At 58.0% G+C, this 19,253-nt stretch overlaps 2 protein-coding genes across 4 annotated transcripts; one reads left to right on the top strand and one right to left on the bottom strand.

The window, feature by feature from the left end:
* Positions 1-329: 329 nt before the first annotated feature.
* Positions 330-16,137, bottom strand: LOC135186002 (aldehyde dehydrogenase family 3 member B1-like). 3 transcript variants are annotated; one of them, XM_064163336.1, is made up of 11 exons: positions 15,687-16,137; positions 11,663-11,850; positions 10,957-11,119; positions 7,780-7,890; positions 7,519-7,639; positions 7,320-7,405; positions 7,055-7,136; positions 5,641-6,027; positions 4,583-4,749; positions 4,044-4,143; positions 330-1,385 (listed from the first exon to the last, which is right to left on the bottom strand). In XM_064163336.1, the coding sequence occupies exons 2-11, from the start codon at positions 11,833-11,835 to the stop codon at positions 1,192-1,194; spliced, it is 1,584 nt and encodes a 527-aa protein (XP_064019406.1). In that variant the 5' UTR covers positions 11,836-11,850; positions 15,687-16,137; the 3' UTR covers positions 330-1,191. The 3 variants fall into 3 exon arrangements, with proteins under 3 accessions (XP_064019406.1, XP_064019404.1, XP_064019405.1); XM_064163334.1 differs by having other exon boundaries at positions 10,957-11,122; positions 15,687-15,769; XM_064163335.1 differs by lacking the exon at positions 15,687-16,137 and adding an exon at positions 12,599-12,741 and having other exon boundaries at positions 10,957-11,122.
* UNC93B1 (unc-93 homolog B1, TLR signaling regulator) lies at positions 14,597-18,241 on the top strand. Its single transcript, XM_064163404.1, has 12 exons — positions 14,597-14,726; positions 15,212-15,315; positions 15,410-15,551; positions 15,643-15,796; positions 15,881-16,042; positions 16,110-16,239; positions 16,343-16,436; positions 16,653-16,777; positions 16,860-17,042; positions 17,122-17,395; positions 17,759-17,877; positions 17,955-18,241. The coding sequence occupies exons 2-12, from the start codon at positions 15,232-15,234 to the stop codon at positions 18,222-18,224; spliced, it is 1,737 nt and encodes a 578-aa protein (XP_064019474.1). The 5' UTR covers positions 14,597-14,726; positions 15,212-15,231; the 3' UTR covers positions 18,225-18,241.
* The last annotated feature ends 1,012 nt before the right edge of the window (positions 18,242-19,253 follow it).

Raw genomic sequence — 19,253 nt, 5'->3', positions numbered from 1 at the left:
TCTCAGCCTTTGCTCCTCACAGAGCTGCTCCAGGCCCCTCAGCACCTCCAGAGCCTGCCCTGGACTCTCTCCAGCAGTTCCCTGTCTCTCTTGAACTGGGAAGCCCAGAAATGGACTCAGAACTCCTGCTGTGGCACCCATGGCACAATGAGATCCTGTGTACAGCCATGGTGAGCAAGGTTCCACCTTCAGCATCTCACATCTCCAGCTGTGCTCCTCAGGACCTACTGAGCCTGGACCTCTATGTACAACTCCTGTTCTCACACTCTCTGGGTTGGAGTAGCAGATAGGTGGCAGGGAAGGAAAAAACAAAAGAGAGGACTGAAATCTCTGAATCTCAGCATGATGGGGTTGGAAAGGCCCTCTGGAGATCATCCAGTCCAACTCCCCTGCAAAAGCAGAGGCACCCATAGCAGAATGTCCACTCCTCCCAGTTTGGTACCATCAGAAACGAGGTTGATGATACCAACACTGCAAACACCTCACTGCCGCCGGCAGGTGGCGATGGTGAGGCTGAGGGTGTTGGTGTGAGTGGGTGAGTGCAGTCACGCTCTGGGGCTCAGTGGCCAGATTCCAGTCTGACATCCCCCCTAACTGGGCAATGGAAGCATGAGGAGAAACCAGGCTCGATGCAAAGTCAGTGGCCAGATTCCAGTCTGACATTCCCCTGGCTGAGCAACAAAAGCATGAAGAGAAACCAGGCTCGATGCAAGGTCTTTACTACAGGCAGAGTCAGTGGCCAGATTCCAGTCTGACATCCCCCCTGACTGGGCAATGGAAGTGTGAGGAGAGACCAGGCTCGATGCAAAGTCTTTACTACAGGCAGAGTTACAAGGAGGAAGGAGAGTGAGGTTCATCCAGGAAGAAGGATCCCTCTGACAGGAGATGAGCCTAACTGCTGGTCCTCAGCCTGGTGGGGACCATTTCTCCATTGGGAGAAGAAGGACTAAGCAAGGGCAAGAAGACTTTTTTGCCATTCCAGATGTGTCCCAGCAGATGGTCCAGAGCAGAGGCAGCAGAGTAGGAGCCAGGGTGGGGATGTCCATCCCAACCATCTGACACACATCGAGGTGGCAAGGGGATGAGGGGAGCCGTGCTGACGAGCAGGAGCAGCCTGGATTTTGCTCCTTGAGGAGGACCCAGCCAGAAGTTCTCCCTCTGCCCACGTCCATGGTGGGTGTAGCAAACCTTTCAGAGGATGGTGCACATGCCCCTGCGCTTGACCTCAAAGGTGGCTGTCACCAGCCCCAGCTTCTGCTGGCTGTAGGGTGGGTAGCGTGGGCTGTTGAGGGCCTCCAGGCCCATGTTGCGGTGCAGGCAACCCCGCTGGTGGGTGAAGGTGTCAAAGGTGAACTTGCCGTGGTACTTCCCCAGGCCACTGTTCCCTGTAACACACAGCATGAGGACAAACTTCATTTCTAGAGAACTTTACTTCTGCCCTCACCAATGAAACAAGGAAATCTCTACAGGTCTTCATGCAAATTCTCCTGCTGATGAGCAACCAAGATTAGATAGAGGAGGCCTCACCCTTCCTTGGGTCTCTTCCAGCTCTACACTGACTCCAGCAGATATTATCATTGTTGCTCTGTGTTTCCACAAGCACTGCTTGGTCTATGAGGCTCACTTTTCCTCTGTGGTGCTCTACCATATCTACCCATGGCTTGGAGCCACCAGCATGGTCCCTGTGATCACAGAACCACAGAATGTAAGGGGCTGGAAGGACCTCAAAAGCTCATGCAGTCCACCCTGCCTGCCAGAGCAGGATCACCCAGAGCAGATCATAGAGGAACACATCCAAGTAAGACTCCATAACCCCCCTGGGTAGCCTGTTCCAGGCTTATGTCACCCTCACAGGGAAAAAAATCCTCCTCATGTTTACATGAAACCTCCTGTGCCTCAACTTCCACTCATTGCCACTTGTCCTGGCACTGGGCATCACCCAGCAGAGCCTGGCTCCAGGCTCCAGCCTCCTGGCACTCACCCTGCACATCTTTATCAACATGAATGAGGTCATCCCTCAGGCTCCTCTGCTCCAAGCTAAAGAGCCTCAGCTCCCTCAGGCTCCCCTCATAAGAGATGCTCCATTCCCTTAATCATCTTTGTGGCTCTGCACTGAACTCTCTCAAGCAGTTCTATGTCACTCTTGAACTAGGGGGCCCAGAACTGGACACAGTACTCCAGATGCAGCCTCACCAGGGCAGGAGAACCTCTCTTGACCTACTAAACACAGCCCTTCTAATCCAGCCCAGAATGGCATTGGCCCTCCTGGCCACAAGAGCACAGTGCTGGCTCATGGTTAACCTCCCATCAAGTAGGATCCCCAGGTCCCTAATGATGGTCACCTTCTTCTTGGAAGATGTCCAAGTGCATCAATTCTACTGTCTGCATAAGCTTTGCTGGGTCAAGGCTCAGTGTCTCCCCTCTGACCTCTGTGGTGCCCCACCACATCTGCCTGTGGTCAGGAGCTGTCAGCATGGTTCTTCCTACAGTCACCTTCCTCCTGAAGCTCTTAAAAATTGGAACCACGTTGGCACCCACAGTTCTTCTGATTCCTGTGCTTGCACATTGTGGTTAACAGCTCTGTGACTTCACCCTCAAGCTGCTGTGGAAGCTTTCACAGAATCAACCAGGTCCCAAAAAGACCTCTGAGATCATCAAGTCCAACCTATCACCTAACACCTTCTAATTAACTAAACCATGGCACTGAGTGCCTCATCCAGCCTCCTTTTAAACACCTCCAGGGATGGGGACTCCACCACCTCCCTGGGCAGCCCATTCCAAAGCCAATCTCTCTTGCTGTGAAGAACTTCCTCCTAACATCCAGCCTGAACCTGCCCTGGCACAGCTTGAGGCTGTGTCCTCTTGTTCTGTTGCTGGTTGCCTGGCAGAAGAGACCAACCCCACCTGGCTACAACCTCTATTCAAGTAGCTGCAGAGAGCAATGAGCTCTGCCCTGAGCCTCCTCTTCTCCAGGCTGCACACCCCCAGCTCCCTCAGCCTCTCATCACAGGGCTGTGCTCCAGCCCTCTCCCTAGCCTTGGTGCCCTTCTCTGGACACATTCAAGCACCTCAACATCTTTCTTCAATTGAGGGCCCCAGAACTGGACACAGGACTCAAGGTGTGGCCTAACCAGGGCTGAGTTAGGTGAATGCCATCTCACCCCCATGACTTCAGACCCTTCTGCTGTTATGAAATGGTTTCACCTGATCATCTGGGGTGGTTTGATCTGAATCATTCCCATCAGAGTAAGGCATGGTATGAGAACCACCAAGAACTGTCCCCTGAGCCACAAGCTGCCATTTGTGATAGCCCCTGGAAAGCAGAAACTCTTCCTCTTTGCCCAGGAAGATCTGCAGGTCGTCACAAGCAGGTTCTCCAGATGTTTCTAAGTGGTTTAGGTCCTAAAAGGCAGAAGGTTGGAGAAGCCTTCTCCTGGCTAAAGTTAAGGGTTCCCACCTAGCATCACACTGTCTGCAGGAGGAACCTCACCAACCCTAGAAAAACAGCATGTTGGATGTGCCACCAGATGAGGAGCAGACCAAAAAGAGCAGAGCTGAGTTGCTCCTGGCTAAAGCTGAGCAGGCAGGAACCCAGCCTTGGCACAACATTCACTCATGGTGCTCATGCTGCTCAGAGACACCATGGAAATGATCATGTGGTGCAGGTTCCCAGCACCCTACAGAGGCACTGTGGAGGAGGTCTGGAACTGTTCCTCTGGTGGCCACATCCAGAATGCTCTATCTGTTAAACAGGATATTTCCATGGGGACATGGAACACTCTGCTTGGGATGGCAAGCATGGAGAAAAGAGTCCTCACACATGTTCAGCAGAAACCCCAAGAGCTCAGCCCTGGTGCAGTGCAGCAAAGAGCTCCTGGTGAAGCCTCTACCTGGTGCAGAAGGATTTCCCTACAGGCCATGGAAGCTTCTGGACCCAGGGTGGGACCTGGGTGCCCTGTCACCCCTGAGACCCTTCCTCAACACAGCCAGTGTGGATGAGGAACCATGGGTGAGACAGGTGTGGCTGGGCAGTTTGGACATACCGATGCCACCAAAGGGCAGCGAGGTCAACGTAACATGCATCATGGTGTCGTTGCCACAGAAGCCACCACTGCTTGTCCTCTCCAAGACCTGGTTCACCACCTGGGAAGGAAGCAGAGAAGGTGAAGATGAGTCTTGCACCCTGGTTCCATGGACAGCACTTGTCAAACATGACCCAGCTCATGCATTCCCCTCCATGTGCTCATAAGATTCATCAGGGCAGGCAAGGTGGACACAAGGTGGGCACATGGTGGCTGAGGTGGGCAGAAGCCCAACTGTCCCATTTCTAGAGCTAAGGAAGGAATGTGTTACACTGAGGGCGGTGAGAGCCTGTCTCAGGTTGCCCAGAGAGGTGGGAGCTTAGCCCATCCCTGGACCCACTGCAGGTCAGATTGTTTGGGGCTGTAAGCATCCTGCTCTGGTCGGGTATGTCCCTGCTGACTGGACTAGATGGACCTTTCAAGGCCACTGCAACCCAAAGCAGTTGCTGGTGCTATGGTTTCCCTCAGCCCCTTTCCCTGGGTCCATGGACCTTCTGTACCTTGCTGTCACAGGAGAAGGCATAGATGGCCAAGGGCCGTGGCCGGGCGTTGATGAAGTCGATGGCTTCATCCATGCTGGCCACAACAACAATGGGCAAGATGGGTCCAAAAACCTCCTCCTGCATGATTGGGTCTGTGGGCAGCACATCTGCGAGCACCGTGGGAGCTGTGGACAACCATAAAATCACAGACCTGTTTGGGTTGGGAAAGCTCCCTAAGATCATCCAGTCCAACCATCCACCCAGCGCCACCATGGCCACCAAACCACGTCCCCAGGTGCCATGGCCACATGTTTCTTGAACACCTCCAAGGGTGGCGACTCCACCACCGCCCTGGGCTACCTATTCCAAGCTGGGATAGGGTTAGCACAGAATCACACAATATCAGAGGTTGGAAGGGAACTCCAGAGATCATCCAGCCCAACTCCCCTGCCAAAGCAGGATCACCCAGGGTAGTCTGCACAAGAATGCATCCAGAAGGGTTTGGAGAGTCTCCAGAGAAGGAGACTCCACAACTTCTCTGGGCAGCCTGCTCCAGAGCTCTGTCACCCTCACTTTGAAGAAGTTTCTCCTCACATTGAGGTGAAACCTTCTATGTTCCAGTTTGTAGCTGTTGCTCCTTGGCTTATTGCTGCTGACCACCCAAAAGAGGTTGGCCCCAGCCACCCGACACCCACCCCTCAGGTATTTGTACACATTGCTCAGATCTCCTCTCAGCCCTCTCTTCTCCAGACTGAACAGCCCCAGGGCTCTCAGCCTCTCTCCATAGGTGAGATGTTCGAGTCCCCCACTCATCCACGTGGCTCTCTGCTGGCCTCTCTCCAGCAGGTCCCTGTCTCTCCTGCACTGGGGAGCCCAGAACTGGACACAGTATTCCAGGTGTGGTCTCACCAGGGACAGAGTAGAGGGGCAGAAGAACCTCCCTAGATGGTCCGGACAGACTTTTCCTGATGCACTCCAGGCTCTTTTTGCTGCACCCCAGGATGTGTTACTGCAACACATCAGCAATGGAGCCGAGCCTGATGGTGCCACAAGGCCAAGGCCAGAGGCCAGCTCACCAACGTAGCGCTCGCTCTCGTCCGTCTGTCCTCCCATGGCCACGCGCCCGCTGCAGAGCAGCGCCCGCACGCGCCGGAACTGCCTGTCCCCCACGATGCGGCCGAAGTCGGGGGACTCCTTCGGGTTGGGGCCGAAGAACTCGGCGATGGCCTCGCGCAGGGCCGGCATCAGCTTCTCCTGCATCTCCAGGCTGCAGAGGACGTAGTCGGGCGCGACGCAGGTCTGGCCGGCGTTGAAGAAGCGGCCCCAGGCCACCCTGCGCGCCACGTTCCGCACGTCGCAGCTGTCGGACACGTAGCAGGGGTTCTTGCCCCCCAGCTCCAGCGTCACCGGCGTCAGGTGCTTGGCCGCGGCTGTCATCACCACCCTGCCCACCGAGGGGCTGCCTGAGGAGCAGCAAAAGAGCATTGGCATGGGGAAGGTCTCAGCGGCTGTGGCGTGTGGCTCTCTGAAGAGCCAGGGGAAATGCATCAAGTCATAGAGTCATGGAATTGTTAAGGCTGGAAGAGAGCTCTCAGATCATGGAGGCCAACCCTCAACCCAGCACTGCCAGGCCACCACTAAACCCTCAGTACCACATCTCCATGGCTTTGAAAGCCCTCTGTGGGTGAGGACGCCACTGGGACAGGCCTTCACAATTGTTTCCATGAAGAAATTGTTCCTCGTGTCCAACCTAAGCCTCCTCTGGGGCAGCTTGAGGCCGTTTCCTCTTGTCCTGTTGCTTCTTTCTTGGCAGCAGAGCCCAACCCCCACCTGGCTCCAGTCTCCTTGTAGGGAGCTGCAGAGAGCCAGAAGCTCTCCTCTAAGCCTCTTTTCCTCCAGCCTCAACACCCCCAGCTCCCTCAGCTGCTCCTCACCATTCCTGTTCTCCAGACCCTTCCCCAGCTTTGTTGCCCTTTTCTGGACCTGCTCCAGCCCCTCAGTGTCCTTCTTGGAGTAAGTGGCCCAAAACTGACCCCAGGATTCCAGGTGTGGCCTCAGCAGTGCCCAGTCCAGGGGGACAATCCTTGCCCTGGTCCTGCTGGCCACACTCTTGCTGATCCAGGCCAGGATATTGGTGCCCCTCTTGGCCACCTGGGCACAGCCTGGCTCACGTCCAGATGCTTTCAAGTCCTTTCCCTCCAAGTAGTTTGCAGCCACTTTGCCCTCAGCTTGAAGTCTTCATGGAGCTGTTGTGACCCAGGTGCAGGACCTAGCACTTGGCCTCAGTGAACCTCACAGTCCCTCCTGGCCCTCAGACACACATACCCTGGGTCCTCCAACAGATCCTAAAAACAAGCCCTGCCCTCTTGGAGCACAGGGGGGGAGTCCTGCTGGCAGGCCACCCACCACTTCACGTTGATGGACTAGATGTCCCTCTTTCTCCTTGCACAAAACCCAGGCCAGGCTCTGCTTTTAGTCTTTGGGACCTACCGGTGAAGAAGATGAAGTCAAACTTGTTCTCCAGCAGTCTGGTGGTCTCCTGCACACCACCTGTCACCACAGCATAGCAGTCCTGTGATAAAAGAAGTGTCCACCTGTCAACATCTGTCTCTGTCCCCACCAAGAGCATCCTGGGCTGTGGGGTGTCTGGCCGTGGGCTGAGGGTGAAGGAAGAAGGGATGAGAACACCTGAACCCAGGGATGGTGTGGCCAAGGCAGGGTTGGGACAAGGACAAGGACAGGAATTGCTTCTTACATTGTCCAAGTAGCAGCTCAGTGTCTCAGCCATGAGCCTCTCGGTGCTCTTGCTTATCTCAGAGGGTTTGACAATGACGCAGTTACCTGGAGGGGACACCAACAGAGCATCAGAACAGTGACAGGCAGCTCTTCTGGCACCCCAGACTGATGCCTAGCATTGCTCAGATCCTCCAAGATAGAGGCTGAGTTTGGCTCACCAGCAGCAATGGCCCCGATGAGGGGCACCAGGAGCAGGTGGATGGGGTAGTTCCAGGGCCCGATGATGAGCACCACCCCATAGGGGTCCTTGCGGATGAAGGCCGAGTCCAGCCGGGTCACCTATAGGACACCACCTCAGGTCATTGCAGGACAGCTCCAAACCTCCACCACCATCTCCATGCCATCATCTCACCCAGCTCTGCATGGCAGGTTGGGTTCTTTCCCTCCCACCCCATCCTCTCCTTTGTTTTCCTCCTTACCAGATTCTTGTCCACGTGCTCGTCCTTCATCCACTGGCCCAGGTTGTTCAGGGTCTGGTGGAGCTCATTCTTGCAGAGCAGGATCTCACTGAAGAAAGCCTCAAAGCATGGCTGGAGACAGACATCACCACATAAGCATGATCCCAAAACCAACCCATCTCCTGAAGGTGACATTTCCCCCCTCATCTTAAAGTAGAAGCTCAGGTTGTCCCAGCAGAGGTTTAGGCTGGACACGAGGAGTCATTTCTTGCCCTTGAGGGTTGCCAAGGCCTGACCCAGGCTGTCCAGGGCAGTGATGGAATCTCCATCCCTGGAGCAGTTTCAGAGCTGTGGTGCTGAGGGCCATGATTTGGTAGTGCCCTGGCAAGGCTGGGTTAAAGGTTGGACTCCATCATCTTCAAAGTCTTCTCCAACCAAACCCATTCTGTGATTCAATGATTCCATGAAGAATCACAGAACCAGACTGAACATCTTCACCACACTGAACATCTTCACCGTGTTTTACCCTCCCGAGCTCAGCATCTGTAAGCTTCACCCCTGGCCACAGAGCCCCAAGCCAAGGAGGGACCAAGCAGTATCATCTGAACTCCAGGAGCTACAAAAAAGCTGCTACTGGTGTCAAACCATCACCTGCAACGGGATGGTGCCCCTGTACTGGTGGGTGTCCAGCCACTTGGACACAAAAGCTGGAAGCAAAGCCCTGAGCTCCATCCCAAAGCTGAACTCAAGACCCTGCTGTGCTCAAGGAGAGGCAGGAAGAAGAGCAGAGAGTTAATGAAACACCACTGCCACAGAACTCCTCTTACAGAAGTGTGAAGACACAAGAAGATAACTCAACACCAGCCCTGGAGCACATCAAGGTGAATGAGGGAGTCCTTCCATCACCCTGGAGAGCAGGAGGAACAAAGCTCTTCGAGGTGAAGCTGTCTTTGTGAAGCTGGTGCTATCCACCACAACATCCTTCAGCCTCTTCCAACCCAAAAGCATCTCCAGGTGGGAACCTTCCTCCATCACTGCTCCAAAACACCTCTCTGGGGTTGGAAAGGTTGTTGCTGACTCCCAGGCTCCACCACCAAGCCCTGCTCAGGGGACCTTCAGGTCCCCTGTACCACTTAAATACCCAGCCAGCAGGCTGAGATGCTCCTGGACCTGAGGGCTCACCACTTTGCATGTCCTGGTGAAGTAACAAGACCTTCAGGTCCCCTGTACCACTCAAGTACCCAGCCAGCAGGGTGAGATGCTCCTGGACCTGAGGGCTCACCACTTTGCATGTCCTGGTGAAGCAAGAGGGCTGCTCTTGGCCTCAGCTGAGAGTTGCATCAGCAGGATGAGGAAGTTGCTGGTGAAGATGGGCCACTAAGGGTTTAGATGGGGCATGAAGGTTGTGAGACATTAAATCTGAAGTCATCCAGGGGCCTTCACTCATCAGCAGAGAGAAACTGGCAGCTGTGAAGGTGAGTTCCCACCTCAGATACGTCAGACCAGATGAACTGTCCAGCTAAACTATGAAGGCCTGGATGCATAACAAGCCTATTACTAAACAACTGGCCCTAATTACCCACAATTAGGAGACATGAAGGAAGCACTTTGAACCTTGATACGTATCAACTCTTGGCTGCAGAAGGTCCTCCCCTCCAACAAACAAGGCAATTAGAAGCCTTGGGAGACGTCAGCATGTGGAAAGCCATATCTGAGGGAATTAGCTGCTGTCATGAGATACCCAAGGATACAAGTCACACAATCCCAGCAGGGTGGGGTTGGAATGGACTTCTGGAGATCATCCAGCCCAAGACCCCTGCTCAAGCAGGGCACCCACAGCAGCTTGCCCAGCAGCACAATGCCCAGGGAGGGTTGGAAACTCTCCAGAGGAGACTCCACAACCTCTCTGGGCAGCCTGCTCCAGCCCTCCAGCACCCTCACACCAAACAAGCTTCTCCTCAGCTTCACATGCAACCTCCTGCACTCTACTTTGAGCCCTCTGCCCCTTGGCCTGTCTCAGGGCACCACTGAGCAGAGTCTGGCCGCAGCCTATTGCCCCCTACAGTTCCTTTAGCTGTTGCTGAGCACTGAGCAGATGCCCTCTGGGGCTGCTCTCCTGCAGGCTCCACAGCCCCAGGGCTCTCAGCCTTTGCTCCTCACAGAGCTGCTCCAGGCCCTTCAGCTTCTTCAGAGCCTTCACTGCACTCTCTCCAATAGTTCCCTGTCTCTCTTGAACTGGGAAGCCCAGAAATGGGCTCAGAACTCCTGCTGTGGCTTCACCAGGGCAGAGAAGAGGGGAAGGAGAGTCTCCCTTTCCCTGCTGGCCACAGTACTCTTCATGCCCCCAGGAGATCATTGGCCTTCTTGGCCATGAGGGCACATTGTTGTCCACCAGCACTGCCAGGTCCTTCTCCGTGAAGCTGCTCTCCAGCAGGTCACTCCAGCAGGTGAGGACCTGTACTGCTGCAGGGAGTTGTTCCTCCCCAGGTGCAGACCCCTCCTCTTGCCCTGGCTGATCTCCATGAGGTTCCTCTCCCTCAGCTCTCCAGCCTGGCTAGGTCTCAATGGCAGCAGAGCCTGATGGATGCCAACCACTCCTCCCAGTTCTGTACCATCAGCCAAATGGCTGAGGGCCCTCTCTTGTCCTTGAGTGCCACCAACACCAGCTCCCACTTCCTCAGCAGTTAATACCCAGAGCCATGTCCAGTTCCCTGCTCATCACTGTGTCAGCCAAACCAGTCCCTGCCAGACTGATGAGCCACCCTGAGCAGCACCCAGGAAGAATGTGCAAGCCCAGCGTGTTGCTTAACATCAGTAAATCCCAGGTGGGACAGAGGAGAACTGCAGGACATCACCCTCTGAAGCCACCAGAGACTCAAGGTGTGGGCTGGGTGCAGATGGTGAAGCTCAGTAGCATCAAGGTGCCCACCATGCACTGGCCAACAGGGGCTGTGCCCAGTTTAAATGCATTGGGAATGAGTTTAGTGGCATTCAGCCTGCCCAGCAGCATGGACCCAGCACCTATGGATGCTCCTCACCAGCCCTGGAGCATCTCAAGTGGAATGCAGAACCCCAAGGAGGAGACCCCCAACATGGGCCAACACCTGCACCCAGAAGGACACAAAGACCCAAACAAGGGGGTACGAAAGGCTCTAAAGCTGTGACCTTGGTAGCCAGCAGCACCTGTGCCACTCTCACCTTGCCCATGTCTGCAGCAGTGGCCTCCAGGATCTCCTCTTTCTTATCATCCAGGAAGCGTCCCAGGGCCTCCAGCTGGGCCAGGCGGTACTCCATGGGCCGCGTCCTCCCCGACAGCCAGCTCGTCCTCAGGTGCTTCACCAGCCCAGCATAGGGGTTCCCACTGCTGGGACAGGGCATCAGAGGGACTCAGCCCCAGCCCAGCTTCCCACCCTCCCCATGAGGAGCAGCACACCCCACCACAGCTCCACATCCCAGCCCAGCCTCCCACCCTCCCCATGAGGAGCAACACATCCCACCACAGCTCCACATCCCAGCCCAGCTTCCCACCCTCCCTTGTGAGGAGCAACACATCCCACCACAGCTCCATGTCCCATCCCAGCTCCATGTCCTGTCCCAGCCCAGCATCAAACTGGAGCTCCCCAGATTCCCTGGGGAGAGAGCAGGGAGCCCACACACCTAAGCTGGCTTCAAGTTGGGTGCTCCCAGCGTGAGCTGGAACCAAGTGCTCCTGGTGTCCCCCGGCACAGCAGCCCCAACAACCCTTTGTCCCCACCTTCAGGCCCATTGTCCCTGCAGCATCCCTCCCCAGCACCAACCTGGGAGACCCTGGCACTGCCACCTCACCCTCTGCCACCCCCTTTACCCCAAGCCACTCCATCTCACTTCTGCCCCCCACCCCATGTCCCCAGCCCCTCACTCTCACCACACAGGACTGCAGACAGGTCCCTTCCCACTGCTCCCGGTGGTGCTCCCAGCGGTGCTTCCAGTGACACTCCCGGTGGCACTTCCAGTGGCATAGCTCTGCGGGTGCTGCCCAGGAGGCTCAAAGGACTGCTGCATGCTGAGCTGTGACACGGAGCTGCTGATGTCCACCATGGAGAGTGTGGTGGCCTTGGGGAGAGACACGGCACTGGCTACAGCAGGGCTGGCTGGAAGTGCCTGAGATGCCACCTCCATCCCAAGAGTCACCCTGCAGGTGCCCCGAGCCATCTCCGGTGCCCGTGGCAGCTTTGTTGCCAAGGGCTGTGCTGGTTGAGGAGTGACTCAGCCCTGTGCGGCTGCCACAGGCCCCACTCAGCCCTGACCAGGGATGTTTGGAATGCCCAAATCCTTCCCATGCTCTGGGACAGCCACCAGCCTGTAGCCATGAACATGCCTGGGCTGCTTGGTCACCCCACGGGCACTTCAGGGATCCCAGAGTGGGGCAGGATGCTGGGTAGATCCACGGGGATCCCCAAGGGGCAGCATCCCAGCCTGACCCAGGGCATCCCAAAGGAACCCAGGCATGGGGCAGCATCCCAGCCTGACCCAGGGCATCCCCAAGGAACCCAGGCATGGGGCAGCATCCCAGCCTGACCCAGGGGATCCCCAAGGAACCCAGGCATGGGGCAGCATCCCAGCCTGACCCAGGGGATCCCCAAGGAACCCAGGCATGGGGCAGCATCCCAGCCTGACCCAGGGGATCCCCAAGGAGCCCAGGCATGGGGCAGGATCTTCAAATGACCCATGAGATACCCAAAGATCACTTCCCCTCTCCACACCCACCCTTCCTCAAGGGAACCCACCCAGCACCCCACAGCCTCCACCTGTGAAAGCAAGACCAGCCATGGGGCTAGGATCAGTCCCCAAAGGTCCCTACCTGGGGGGTTCTGGGTGGTGGCAAAAGGAGCAGAAAGCCAGACTGCTGCTGCTGAGGCTCAGGGGGCTCCTCCTAAATGCTGTGGGGCTGGTGGCTGAGCCCCATGGCCAGGGATGGGCAGGACTGTGCCCCGCCCCCACAGGGCTGGCAGCTGGGATAAGGCCTCAGATGGGATGGGACTTCCCCATGGAGATCCACCCACGGCCACCAAACCACCACCATGAACCTCGACTCATGGGGACACCACAGACACCCTGCTCCTCTTGACCACCCTTGTCCCATAGAGACCCCACAGAGACCCATCAAGCTGCTCCTCAGGGCCACTTTGACCCACAGGGACCTCACAGAGACCCCTCACCCTGCTTCCTAAGGCCACCATGACCCACAGAGACCTCACAGACACCTATTACCCTGCTCCCTAAGGTCACCCTGATCCATGGAGACCCCACAGAGACCCCTCACCCTGCTCCCTAAGGCCACTATGACCCACAGAGACGTCACAGACATCTCTTACCCTGCTCCCTAAGGTCACCCTGATCCATGGAGACCCCATAAGAGACCACTTAACCTGCTCCTCAGGGCCACCCTGACCTACAGGGACCCCACAGATCCCCTATCTTATCCCTAGTGCTGCCCAGTCATGCCTCAGTGCCAGCCAGCTGAGCCCTCAAACTCACCCCACACCCAGCCTTGGCCACCAGCTCCCCACCCACCCCAAATTACTGCTCTTTGTCAACAGGAAGGGCCACAGCCCTTCCCCACACCCCACCCAGGGCACCCACAGCAGCCCCTCTAGGGAAGAGGGAACGTTTTTTCCCTGCCTGGCACCAGCCCATATTAGCATCCATGATGCCAAAAGCAACCCCAGGAGTCAGTCCTGCCTTTAAGGGGGACACAGCTGACCCTAAACAGCCTATGTTGCCATGGCAGAGGCCACATGTCCACCCAGTACCATGGATCAGGGCCCAGAGTGGGCTCATTGTGGGGGTACTGGTGTCCCCCACCCCAATTTGAAGACACAATTGCAGAGAAAAATACCACCCCCTCCCTCCCCAGCCCCCAGGGATGGGGAAAAGTGGGAGCCCAGCTCCCCACTGGTGTCATTGGGCTGGAGGTAACATTTGGGGGGAGACCCAAATCTGCCCTGGGCAGGGAATGCACCCCCAGGCTGCCCTCCCTCACTGCCCACCATGGCTCAGGTTTGGAGTACAAGTCAGCACCATCAAGAAATGCCTTTTACCTAACCTGGGGTGAATCCTCTTCACCTGCCCAGGAGGAATTGGGACCCTGGAGCCACATTCTGTGTGCCACAGCTTTGGGTGTCCCCTATCATGTCTCCCCCTGCAACCCCAGGGGCTCAGCACCCTCCTGACATGGTGCTGGCCGCATCTCAAGAATCCTGCTGGGCTGGATCCTGCTTCAGCTCCTTGTGACCTTAAGCTTCCCCATCCCCACCCTCCCCTGGGGCACCAGCACCCCAGTATCACCACCCTGCGTCCCTTCCAGACCCCTCCACCAGGGTTTCAGTTTCCTGCCACCCCCTCAGACCAGTCCCACCCCCCCTCTCCCCACTCTCATCACCCAAGGCCAGGAAGGGGAAGCGAAAGCAGCAGGCAGCCAGCGCTACTGCAGGGCCCGGTGGGAGCACTGGGGGGGGGGACTTGGAGGTGACTGGGGGGCTGAGGGGTGGGGTGAGGTGGAGGGGATAGTTCGGGTGGGTGTTGTGAAGGAGGGGGTCAGGGTTCAGGATGAGTGCTGTGGAAGTGAGGGTGTCATGGGTGCTGTGCGGGGGTGGGGGGAGGGTCAGGGTGCTGTGCAAAATAGGTGCCCTGTGGGGAGAGGGGAGGAAAGAGATGGACAGGGGCACCATGCAGGGTGCTGTGCAGGGGGGGCGGGGTGCTGTGCGGGAGGGTTCAGAGCGCCGGGCAGGATGGGTGGGGGGAACGGACATGGGTGCCGTGCAGGTTTGGGTGCTGTTTTGGGGGGGATTTAAGGTGCTGGAACTGGGAGTTGCGGGGCAGGGGAGGTGCAGGAACGGCTCCTTTAACCGCTCCCGTCCCGTCCCGCCCCGTCCGAAAGAGGAAGCGGCTCTCGCCCCGCCCCGAGCGGCTCCGGTACCGGGACAGGGGTAGGGGAGTGGGCGGTAGGGGGGCTGGGCTAGGTAAAGACCGAGGGTGCTGAGCACCAGGGGTGCAAGCTGCTGGGGAACAAGGGCGCAAGGTGCTAGGGGTGCAGGATATGGGTGCAGACTCTGGGGATGGAGGGTGCAAGGCACAAAGGTGCAAGATTTGAGGGTGCTGGGCCCATGGGTGCAGCTCTGGGAGGTACAAGACACATGGGCGCAGGGTTTGGGGAGGGGGTGGGTACAAGACCTCTGGGTGGAAGGTCTGGGGGTACAAGACACAAGGGTGCAGAGTTTGGGGAGGGGCTGAATACAAGACCTCTGGGTGGAAGGTCTGGGGGTGCTGGGCCCATGGGTGCAGAATCTAGGGGTACAAGACACAAGGGTGCAGAGTTTGGGGAGGGGGTGGGTACAAGACCTCTGAGGGGAAGGTCCGGGGGTGCAGGACCTGGGGGTGCCACCATGGTCTCCCCACCCTTGACACCATCCAGCCCCCTCCCCAGAGGCCACGATGGAGAAGGAATTCAACTGCTACCAGGAGGCAGCCAAGCCAGCGGCAGATGACAGGTTGGGCGCTGAGGGGACAGAGGCACAGGTGAGACCTGGGGGTGGTGCTCACCCGCGGGTGCTGGGTGGGTGCCCCATCCCCAGGGCTAACAGCAGGGGTTTGGGGTGTCTCTCCCCCACAGCTGGACGATTTTGTGAGTGCTCACACGGACTACAACGAGGAGGAGGAGGAGCAGAAGTATTTCCGCCGCAAGCGGCTCGGCGTGGTGAAGAACGTAGTGGCTGCCAGCCTGGCACTCACCCTCACCTATGGCGTCTACCTGGGTACGGCCCTGCTCCTCCTTGGGCACCAATGCTTTGAGGCGGGCTCAAGGGCGAGGGGGTGACAACCCGGACCTCCCCCCACCCCAAAAAGGCCTCCTGCAGATGCAGCTGATCCTCCACTACGACGAGACTTACCGGGAGGTGAAGTACAGCAACATCCAACTGGAGGACATCGACCGCAAGGTCTTGATGGGCATCAACGTCACCCCGGTGGCCGCGCTGCTCTACACGCCCGTCCTCATCAGGCAGGAGCTCACCATCACCCACTGCTCCTCACCCCTGGCACGCTGGGACTGCTGCTGATGTCTTCCCCTCCCTCACCACGGCAGGTTCTTCGGCACCAAGTGGGCCATGTTCCTGGCAGTTGGCATCTACGCCCTCTTCATCTCCAGTAACTACTGGGAGCGCTACTACACGCTGGTGCCCTCCGCCGTGGCCATCGGGGTGGCCATCGTGCCACTGTGGGCTTCCACAGGGAACTACATCACGAGGTAAGAGGCTTGGGGGAGGTGGTTTGGGGGGCCAGGGGAGTGCCAGCTGAGCCGCTGTGCCGCCTAGGATGGCGCAGAAGTACTACGAGTATGTCAGCTACAAAGAGGAGCACGTCCAGGAGCAGGAGCGAGCGCCACGAGGTGCCTTCAACACCTACATCATCATCTTCCAGACCGTCTTCTACGCCTGCTTCCATGTGAGCACTGGTGGTGGGGCACGGTGTGGGCATGGAGGGGGCCACAACTGGTACCCTAAAGTTGAGTGTGTGTCCCACTCCACCTTGGTTCTGCATCTTGCAGCTGAGCTTCGTCTGCGCGCAGATGCCCATGCTCTTCTTCCTCAACAACTACCTCTACCAGCACAACCACACGCTCGCTGGTGTCAAGCACTGTGGTGAGCAGAGTGGCACGGGGACAGCGTGGCATGAGGAGTGCTGGGAGGGTGTCAGGGTGCTGGTCAGGTTGGGGTCAGGGTGCTGAGGATCAGTGCAGGTGGCAGGAGTGTCAAGGCTGGTACCTAGGTGGGGGAGCCACAGGGACCTGTGGGAGCAGTGCCCCAGACCGTGTGTCTCCTAGCTTGGCACTGAGGTGTGGCCTTTCCCCTGGGCAGGTACCCTGAGCCATGGCACCTTACCTGGCTTCAACAACACGGTTCTTCAGAGCCTTCCTCGCAGCGTCAACCTCATCATCGTGGAGAGCGCCTTGATGGCAGCTGCCTTTGTCGCCATGCTGCTGGTGAGGGCTGCGGTGGTCGGGCAGGGGGCTGGACCGGGACGGGCTGATGGTGCCTCACCGGTGGTCACCACGGCACGGGCAGGTGCTGGTGCTGTGTGGCTCAGCCTATCGACCCACGGAGGAGATCGATCTGCGCAGCATCGGCTGGGGGAACATCTTCCAGCTGCCCTTCAAGCACATGAGGGACTATCGCCTGCGGCACCTCCTCCCCTTCTTCATCTACAGCGGCTTCGAGGTGCTCTTTGTCTGCACTGGCTTCACTCTGGTAAGAGGGAGGCTGCTAGCAGGGGTGACAGAGGTGGGATGGCCCAGCTGGCTGACAGCAGAGCTTGTCCTCCCCACAGAACTACGGAGTGTGTGCCCTGGGGCTGGAGAAGCTGGCGGATCTCCTCATGGCCTACGGCTTCTCAGCCTCGGCGTGCTCCAGCCTGGCTCTCTGCACCCTGCACCTGCGGCGGCAGGTGCCACTGCTGGCTGGTGGCCTTGTCCACACTGCCCTCCTGGTGACGCTCTTCTGCTGGGCGCCTGAGCCCCGGTACCTTGTCCAGGCACCTCTGCTCTATGCCATCGCTGTGCTCTGGGGCATGGGCAGTGCCCTCAACAAGACAGGCATCAGCAGTGAGTCCTTCAAACAGTTGTTCTTGGCTCTTGGCATGGTCTCGTTTTTGCCAGCTCCCTTCCTCGTGTTCCCTGACACAGTTAGGTTGTCCCCTTGCATCTGCTCTTAGCCCCTGACACAGCCAGGTTGGCCCCAGCTCCTCTCCTCACATGCCCTGGCATGACCAGGTTGTCCCCTTTCATCCCCTGGCACAGTCAGGTTGGCCCCCAGCTCTTTTCTCTGTGTTCCCTAGCAGAGCCAGGTTGTTCCTAGCTCCCTCTCCTCATATCCCCACTGATGACAGACCCACAGCAGCTGTGTCCTGCTGAGAGTGGACATGGGCACACAGAGGGCACGCTGACAGCCACTCTCTTCCACCACAGTCCTCCTGGGCATGCTGTATGAGGACAAGGAGCGCCAAGACTTCATCTTCACCATCTACCACTGGTGGCAAGCTGTGGCCATCTTCACCGTCTACCTGTGGTCGGGGCTGCCCATGAAGGTAAGCGTGGCTGTCCCCCTCCACGCCCTCGAGGCAGCTGCAGCACGACACCGACCTCCCGCTGTCCCTGGGCCCAGGCCAAGCTCTCCATCATGCTGCTGACGCTGTGGGTGGCAGTGGGGTCCTACATCTGGATGGAGCACAAGCTGGGGCAGCGCGTGGCCTACCGCCTGCCCCGCATCCCCCGCCCGCACCACAGCATGTGCGGCTACCGCTACCTGGAGGAGGACGACTCGGACGAGCCCGGCTCGGAGGGTGAGGGAGGTGATGACAATGAGGATGAGTGCCCAGCAGAAGCCACCAGCAGGGACAAGCTGCCAAATAATAATGAGGAACATCTGGATTAGAGACCTTTTGTCCTGTCCCATCGCTGTGGCGGGGCCTCCTTTCTCCCTGAACCCCTGAACTCAGGGGGGTGGTGGTCTGTGGTTCTCGATGGAGTGACCCAGACCACTCAGGTGGGCACAGGTTTCCTCTGGCAGGTTCATAGACCTCAAACCACGATCACAGACTCCCCCCTGGGTAAGACAGAGCAGTAGATCCTCAGCCCAGGCCCACAACTCTCCTCCCCAAGGCAGACCTTCAGCCTCCTAGCCCAGGCCTGCAGCCTCCAAATCAGGCCCACAGACCCTAGACCGGGCCCACAGGTACTCAGGCAGCCCACCAGGCAGACTCATAGCTTCTCCAGACCAGGCCCCCAGCCTCTCAGTAAGCTCTCCACGCAGGTCCACAGATCTTCAACCACACCCACAACCTCCCAGAGGGACCCCACAGTGCCCTCAGAAAGGTCCTCAGACCACCTCTTCAGACCCTAGGCATACCTCCATCCCCCAGGACTGACACTCAGCACCCCAGACTGGACCCCCTAGAGAGACCTACAATCCCTCAGGCAGGTACATGGACCCTCAGGCAGCCCCACAAGCTCCTCAGGGAGGTCCACATGAGCTTTGACCCTGCAGAGAGACCCCACAACCCCTCAGGCAGCCCCACAAGCTCCTCAGGGAGGTCCACATGAGCTTTGACCCTGCAGAGAGACCCCACAACCCCTCAGCCAGGCCCACAAGCTCCTCAGGTAGGTCCACAACTCGCTTCAGGTAACATCTTCAGACCCTCGATAGACCCCCAGCCAGACCCCCAAGGCTGACACTCGGCACCCCCAAACCGAGCTCACAACCCCCCATAGAGACCCACAGCCCCTCAGGCAGGTACACAACCCCTCAGGCAGCCCCACAAGCTCCTCAAGGAGGTCCACATCAGCTCATGACCCTGCAGGGAGTCCCCACAGCCCCTCAGGCAGGTACACAGCCCCTCAGCCAGGCCCACAACTCACCTCAGGCAACACCTTCAGACAGACCCCCGGCCCACCCCCCAAGACC

The sequence above is a fragment of the Pogoniulus pusillus genome, chromosome 24 (assembly GCF_015220805.1).
Source record: "Pogoniulus pusillus isolate bPogPus1 chromosome 24, bPogPus1.pri, whole genome shotgun sequence".
NCBI classification, from domain to species: domain Eukaryota; kingdom Metazoa; phylum Chordata; class Aves; order Piciformes; family Lybiidae; genus Pogoniulus; species Pogoniulus pusillus.
The sequence above is the reverse complement of the archived record's forward strand: the minus strand, read 5'-3'. Positions and strand labels throughout refer to the sequence as shown.

Excerpts from the sequence above, each read along its gene's own strand:
- LOC135186002 (XM_064163334.1), bottom strand. The coding sequence starts at position 11,835 with ATGGTGGACATCAGCAGCTCCGTGTCACAGCTCAGCATGCAGCAGTCC. Across the intron at positions 7,640-7,779 it reads AGCACGTGGACAAGAATCTG|GTGACCCGGCTGGACTCGGC; the intron begins GTAAGGAGGAAA and ends GGTGTCCTATAG. Across the intron at positions 4,144-4,582 it reads CCTTCTCCTGTGACAGCAAG|GTGGTGAACCAGGTCTTGGA; the intron begins GTACAGAAGGTC and ends CTTCCTTCCCAG.
- UNC93B1 (XM_064163404.1), top strand. The coding sequence starts at position 15,232 with ATGGAGAAGGAATTCAACTGCTACCAGGAGGCAGCCAAGCCAGCGGCA. Across the intron at positions 15,316-15,409 it reads CTGAGGGGACAGAGGCACAG|CTGGACGATTTTGTGAGTGC; the intron begins GTGAGACCTGGG and ends TCTCCCCCACAG. Across the intron at positions 15,797-15,880 it reads TACACGCCCGTCCTCATCAG|GTTCTTCGGCACCAAGTGGG; the intron begins GCAGGAGCTCAC and ends TCACCACGGCAG.